The sequence below is a fragment of the Coffea arabica genome, chromosome 6c (assembly GCF_036785885.1).
Source record: "Coffea arabica cultivar ET-39 chromosome 6c, Coffea Arabica ET-39 HiFi, whole genome shotgun sequence".
Taxonomy (NCBI): Eukaryota; Viridiplantae; Streptophyta; class Magnoliopsida; order Gentianales; family Rubiaceae; genus Coffea; species Coffea arabica.
In genome coordinates, this window is record NC_092320.1 from 56,334,121 (window position 1) to 56,341,538 (window position 7,418).

Below are 7,418 nucleotides of genomic sequence, written 5' to 3' on the forward strand. Positions count from 1 at the left end.
GATTCATCTCTTGCACCCTCACCTAAACAGGACACCACATCAGATGCTGTACAGATCGAGGAACAAAGTTGATGCTCATCAGGGCCCATCAGATGCTGTACAGATCGAGGAACAAAGTTGATGCTCATCAGGGCCCATACGTTACTAGGAAGTTGCGGCATCTTCTTATAAAAAAAAAAAATTTTGTTATCCTAAAACATCGTGAGAATTCAAATTGTAATTTCTATTTTTTTTAATAAAAATTGAAGCATAAGAATTGATCACCATCAATAGAAAATACTTGAAATTGTTACTATATATCCTATTTGTTATCTTGTGATAAATGATGATGACCAAATATTTTTAGCAAGAAAGTTATTTGACCACAAAAGGAAATTTTTGAACACACTATTATTATTGAAGTTGATACACAGAATTAGGATTAGAAGACGAGGAAAAAAGATGTAAAAATAATAAGGAAAAAGGAGAAGAAGAAGAAAGAACAATAATAAAAAAAAAAAATTATTAGACACTATCCTTATAATGAGGGCATTTTTATCTTTTTGCTTTTGCACATAAACTTGGCTTTAGAGAGCAATTTATAGGTTTTGAGAAAAGGACCGGCTAGAAGAATAAAAAAAAAGCGAAATAACATGGAAGCAAGCAAAAGGCAAAAGCTAGAACCAAGATGGTACATGTGTAACCAATATGAAGTGGTCCCAATTGTTCAAAAGGCCAAACAAGGTTCTAAATGGGTTGGTTATCTGTACGTATTTTTTAGTCAATGGATGACTAGAGAAATAGGACTGAAGCCAAGAATTTTGCAAGCGAAACAGCGTGGTAGCAAATCAAAAGCAAGAGCAGAAAGGGTCGTGAAATTGTACACTAATTAGGATTTATATAAGTGAAAGAGATTAATTAGGATCCAGACCAAATCCAAATCTGAATGTATAACTGGAAAAACTTGGACCTCTCTGGACATGATCTAACCATGGATCAGTCTCGGGTAAAGCCCAGATCTGGCACCAAATCACAGTTCATCACTTTGTTTCGTTTGTCCAAAATCCATTTGCATATTTCAAATCTCATTACTGTATCTTTCAAAACTAATTTGATCAATTCCATAATGCTATACATCTGCGGCGGAATGTCTTCAACGTTTTCATTAGCATGGGCAACAATATGAGTGTTTGGATAGCACTATTATCTCAAATAATATTTCGCTTGCATCATAAACACATTTTTCAACTCACCTCTTTATATTCCCAACCACTTTTTTATCTCACATACATCACATCACAAAAAATGTTACAGTAATTATTCCAAATACTATTTCAAATAATACCCTATCCGTCCCAGAGTATTTTTTCTTCTTAGGTAAAAGGAACTCCAATACGTAAATGCAGTTGTTTGAGTAATGGGTACCAAGGGGTACTCTGTTATGCTTAAATGTCTTATATCCCTACAATAACAAGCACTTTTTGGACGAAAATGCTTTTCCAACTATCCCTTGTCCCTTCCGAACAAAATTCGAACCATGATAGCTTAATATTTCTCCGGAAGTAGTCCTTATGTTTTATGTTGAATTAAGGTGGCATTATTGAATATATTAATAAGATTTTATATTTTTCTGTTTTTATGATTCAAATTATTAAGTATTAATCTTCAAAGAGTTTAAGTTGACAAAGGGCTTAAATTAAAACTTTTGAAATAGTACACTTGGCAGACTTTAAAGTTATAAGTCAATGGTTGGAAACGTGAAAGTACAGACTCAAAAGAATACGCGAAATTGCAAGGAAGCAACCACCAATACAAAATGGCCCAATCCCCTGAACAGACCATTTCTTATACACACCAGTCCAGAACTTTTTTTTTTTTTTTTTTTTTTCATTTTCACATTTTCCTCCTTTCAGGTTTTTCCCTTCTTTCTCTTGTACGCACCCTGACCAGACCACCCAAATACTGATTTAACTACTCTCCAGACCGTTCAGCCCAACAGTTACCCAATCCTCTATTTTCTATGGACAACTCATGTCTGGAATAGCCTTTAACAAATAGATGGTTGGCTTCCTTTGAAAATGAATATTAAGCGTCAAGGCCCACAATTAAAATTATAAAATAGAAGCCTGAAATTTTTGAGTTGATGAACTGATGAAAGTTTTATTTGTTTGATAATTAACTTGATTTTTTTTTTTTAGTGTAAATGAGAGGGTTCAATCCGAGGTCTCTCATTGACACTCATTTCTTTCAAATCATCCAATCCATCTCTTCCTGCTCCTCTTCAAATTAACTTGATTTAACTCTAACCCGTGATGGTGACCAGAATCGAGCCAATCCAAATAAATTCAAAACTTGATTTAGCCATTGAATTGAAATATCTCAATTTGAAATGTTGTTGTTGTTGTTGTTATTATTATTAGTATTATTATTATTATTATTATTATTATTATTATTCTAAAATGATTAATACTGTTGTATTGTAAATATTGAGCTAACCTTGTAAACCATATTACCTTGGATAAATATGTAAAGTACAGCATTTTGTGTGTAAAAATCAACTAACTTTGGTCATATAGTACAGTAATATGCAACATTAATACGAAAAGATTATCATTATTGGCCCCTCATCTTGTATTTAACTACTATATTATAAGAACGAATTGCTTCTTGCCATAACTACTCCTCATGCTACGACTTGGCAGCTACAATGAGAAGGTTGCATTTGTTTTGATGCCTTAAAACGTAAAATGAAGGGTTGTAAGGATGAATTATTTCCTAGGCTTCAAATTTTCAGCCAGGAAGCCCAGGCTCTTGGCATGGTAAAAAAAAAGAGAGAGAAAATGTGTCCAACAATTTTAGCATTGTTTTTTTTGACACATACACGCATTTTTAAATGTAGACTTATTTAAAAATAAATAATATTGAAATTTATATTTGAATTATGTTATGAAAGTTGGCATATTTATTATTTTTGTTTGGTCTCTGAAATTGTTACGTCCCTTAGTATATGTCAAAAAAAAATTTTAACTGTTGCCTACAACAATTGCTTGCTATTTTTTTTATTTATTTATTGAGGAACAGATTTCACATTTTGGTGAAAAAATTCCCCTGCATAAAGTGGTTGAATAACTAAAAATTATTTGGGCCTAACAAAAAAGTGCCCCTAGACATACATAAGTAGACAAATGCGCACATGCTGGCCCACACACATGCGCGCTCGTGCTCGCACGCGCACACACATATTTTAAGTAATTCCCTCAAATCACAAATTCCAAACATCACACACTACAAATATGACTAACACAGAGAAAAAAAATCCAGGCTGATCCCAAAAGGTTAAAAAAACCCGATTTTTCTCATCATTCAACTATTGCAAAAAGATCGTGATCACCAATCCCAGCAGCAAGAAGTCTCAACATTGCTGGGCAGCTTGTTTTGTTCTCGCCTGATCCTTGCTGCGCTCCAAGGCTTTGAATTTTAGTCATTAAAGCCTTAGTCATAAATGCTCAGAGCTCGTTATCTACCTTTGGATATGCCCTGCCATAATTTTAGCAATTCCATACTGCAATACATCGACGGTATATCAACAACTTGTTTGGCACTTCCAGTGAAATCAAAATGTAAAAGAAAATCAGCTGAATCAGCTGATTTGAACTTCCAGTAGCCATCTTAAATATAAGTTAGCAGTGTCTATGCCTGGCAATTGGGCTGGTTAGGTGGGTTTTGTGCGAGTTAATGTTGGATTTTTATTTAAATGGGTTACATCCAATCCGTCCAACTTTAGATTGGGTTAATCTTGGGTTGGGTCATATTGGGTTATCTCAAACCCATGACCCAAATATGACCTAATATATTAAATAATAGATTTTGATACATAAATTCTCTCAAATATATTTTCATATACAAAAAAAATAAATAAAAATTCACACACATAAATATATTTTCACATACTGAAACACTTACAGATGCAAGCACACACTCACTTTTTAAGTTCTTTTGAAATACATTATTTTTACACATACAAACACACTAAAATACACACTAATATACTTTCACAAATACACACATATACTAACTGTTTAAACTATTTAGGCCCAATCACATTTTAAAGAAAGTTATAAACTGAAATTTTGACCCATAAATGAATCTTGTAAAAACTATAGTCTTTCATATTTGTAATGTAATTTGTTCAACGAAATTACTTATTTAGCTCTAAATTATTATTTTATAGTATGCGTATAAAAGTAAAAATATATATATGTGTGGGGCAAGTCGGATAACGCGGGTTTTTAATTATATGATCCCAGTTGAGGAATTGGAATTACTAACCACAAAAATCAATGTTTGGCTAATGAATTCCTGCTAATTAATATAATCAAAGCTCCTATTCATCCATGGCAGGACTCGAACAACCTCAGCAATCGAAACAGAGCCTTGTATTTTAAGTGGATTCATCATCTTAAATATTTGTCATTGGCGGAGCATATTGGAAAGTTAAACAAGCTTTTGGCCTTTTCAAAAAAAAAAAAAAACAAGCTTTTGGCCAAAATGGAAAACAATAATGTAGAAACAAATAAATAAAGAAGCTCAACATTTTGCTTAGAACCAAGCAATTGAAGCTATGTCACATAGTAAAAAAAATAAAAAAAAATAAAAAAAGCCTATGTCATATCATGTTTCAATGGACTCATCCTCTGAACCGCTCTAAATTATAATTTCTCAACGGGGCAGGTCGGGTATCGCTCTAAATTAACTTGTTTATTTGTTTTTTTCAATTTAAGTTGGGTAATGGGTGTCCAACACAAATATCCAAACCGTCCAAAATATTTATGGATTTTTATCACCCAACCTAAAATTAACCCAAAACCCAACTTACCCAACCCAACCTCTCAAATTAGTAGGTGGGTTGGGTGAGTTGTTGGGTTTTGGGTGTAATTGCCAGCTCTAACAGTGTCTATGGACCTCAGTGGCGAAGCCAAGGATTTGATTTAGGGTGATGAAATTTTTGCTGGAAGTTTTTTTTTCTCACCTAAAAATAAGTACTGTAAAATTTTTAATTTCAAATGTTTATTTTAATGAAAAAAAGGAAACATTTTATTCTACCGATACTCTTTATCTAGCCTAGAAACCATTCACTTAGTTTTTCTCAATCATATCAATGTAATAAAAGGAATTAATGGTACTTAATCATACAAAACAAATTGAAATTTAAGTAATTCGAGAACATGCGGCAACTACAATCCCAGAATAATGGTTAATTGGCTGATGAGTAAAAAATAAATAAATGTTAACTCAAACGAGGCAAGTGTGATAATGATAATAATCTAGTTGCCACACCTTGGAAAGGGTTTCCTCATTTAACTTCAGTTCATTTTTTCATTTGAAGCACTTTTAGTCAAAATTGTCCACTTTTTTTTAAACCAAAGTAAAAGAAGTTCTATATAGTGGACTGGACACAACGCACCGAGATCATTGAAGTGTGGGGGATAAAAGCATCTTCTTCATCTACCATATTTATCTTGTCAATGAATCTCAAAATGCAGGTATTTGGAACCTACAGCAGACTAGAGCACCATAGGCTTAAAAATAGATTAATTATACAAAAGGCTCGTAAATATGCGATCACCTGACCAACATTTTGATTGTTGTCCTACCTAGTGAGCTTAATGTGCTCATACAGGTACTTAAATCCTCATCACAGGCTATCCAAATCCATTCATTCTCTTCATCCTGATACTCAATTTTAAAACTTCCAATCGGTAGATTCAATCGTTCTGCAACTTTCTCCTCCAAATTGAATTTGTGGGCTGACAATGGAAGTCTAAACTTCATGGTGTACCCTTGATATTCTGCTTTCACCCAGATGCTACTATCATCTCCTAGCCTTGTTGTGTCTGGCCGGTGTTGTTCTTCAGTATTTTCAGTAGAAGGCTGAACAACTCTTTGTTCAGCAAAGGCTTGATTAACCTTTCTTGCTTTACGAGATGGCCATCTGTTAATATCATACTTCCTACATATACGCTTCAATGTAGATCGGCTAACTGCAAGTATCAGAAAGAAAGAAGAAAATCAACACACATTAACCAAATTCGAATTCAATTCTGAACTAGAGAAGAACTTACAGTTGAGAATTACCTCCAAAAACTTTTGCAGCATCCTTAAGACTCCTCCAAGAATTTTGTTCAAGAACCTCACGAGTAATTCCAAGTTTGCTTTTTAAAGTACGACTTGACTTTCGCTTTTTTATGTTCATCACTTCACTGTCTCTCGGTTCTATGCTAGCACCAACTCCTTCAGGATTTGCCACATCGATTTCCATATTTCCTTCATCATGCGCTATGTTTTCTATGTTCTGCAGGAGCTCCTGTCTATGTGGGCTTTCAACAAAACCCTGTGTGCGCTCTGGTCTAATTGGAGATCCAACAATTCCACTTTGCTGTCCATGGACATCACAGGGTTTCTTGAAATCTTGATGACTGTAGTAATGGAAAGGCTGGGCACGAGTTGTCAAACACGTTTTGTTCCCCTTCTTCGGTAGCCCCAAGTTAAGTAGCCCCAACTTTAGGGATTCGGCCAGTTTCTTTAGCAGGGCAGGTGCTGCAATAGGAAAAATCAGCAAATAATATTGGGTTATATATGTACAAAGGAAGTTATATATGTACTCGTGATCCATCATAAACGCAGCAAATTGAAGTTCAGAAGAAGTTCAAATTATTATACCAAAGACTTGAGAGGAGCCGAATCCACAACCGTCCAACCTAAATCCACGCATCTGATGAGGTTTCCGTGTATCATTTTCCCAAAGATTATATACGACAGAAATCTCCGGCGACTCAACAGACACCTCGGGCCAAATCCTTGGTGGGCTCACGATCATTGCCTCCGCCATGTAAGCTAGCAAATTTGGCTTGTCAAATAGTTCCTCGTCGTCGACAAACCGATATTGTCCCATTTGATTATCACCGGGAGTCCACGCGTAGTCGTCCATGTTAATTTCTACAGGGTCTCTTGGAGATGTAGCAGGAGCTTGATTAGGTACTGGAGGTTCTTGTCGACCCTGTTCGTACAGGAGAAAACTACTAATCTTCTGCATCGACCCAGTCCCCAATTCTCAATTTCTTGCTACTCGATCTATTTGATCTACTGTATGGGAAACTATGCGTACACACACACACTCGGAGAGAAAAAGGACTGACAGACAGGAAGAAGGGCGAGCGATACAACGAGGAAGCAAACAACAGCAAGGGGTCTCCTTTAAATCGCCAATAAGAAATAGTCGTCCAAACCGTGTGATGGGTTTTCCAAACCGTGTGATGTTCAATGATCCAGGTTCAATGATCCTTAATCAAAACAGTATGAGGTTCAAAACCGAGGACTCTAGGTTCACTGATCCTTAATCAAGTGGGTTCAATGGTCCTTAATCAAAGTTCAACCAACTC

At 35.1% G+C, this 7,418-nt stretch overlaps 1 protein-coding gene across 1 annotated transcript; it reads right to left on the minus strand.

The window, feature by feature from the left end:
* Nucleotides 1-5,457: 5,457 nt before the first annotated feature.
* Nucleotides 5,458-7,217, minus strand: LOC113693833 (uncharacterized). Its single transcript, XM_027212565.2, has 3 exons — nt 6,700-7,217; nt 6,115-6,576; nt 5,458-6,020 (listed from the first exon to the last, which is right to left on the minus strand). The coding sequence occupies exons 1-3, from the start codon at nt 7,070-7,072 to the stop codon at nt 5,602-5,604; spliced, it is 1,254 nt and encodes a 417-aa protein (XP_027068366.1). The 5' UTR covers nt 7,073-7,217; the 3' UTR covers nt 5,458-5,601.
* Between the last annotated feature and the right edge of the window lie 201 nt (nt 7,218-7,418).

Bases quoted from the DNA above. Each gene is read 5' to 3' on its own strand.
- LOC113693833 (XM_027212565.2), bottom strand. From the start codon at position 7,072: ATGCAGAAGATTAGTAGTTTTCTCCTGTACGAACAGGGTCGACAAGAA. The intron at 6,577-6,699 runs GTATAATAATTT...TTCCTATTGCAG, and splicing joins CGGCTCCTCTCAAGTCTTTG to CACCTGCCCTGCTAAAGAAA. The intron at 6,021-6,114 runs GTAATTCTCAAC...TGATACTTGCAG, and splicing joins TGCTGCAAAAGTTTTTGGAG to TTAGCCGATCTACATTGAAG.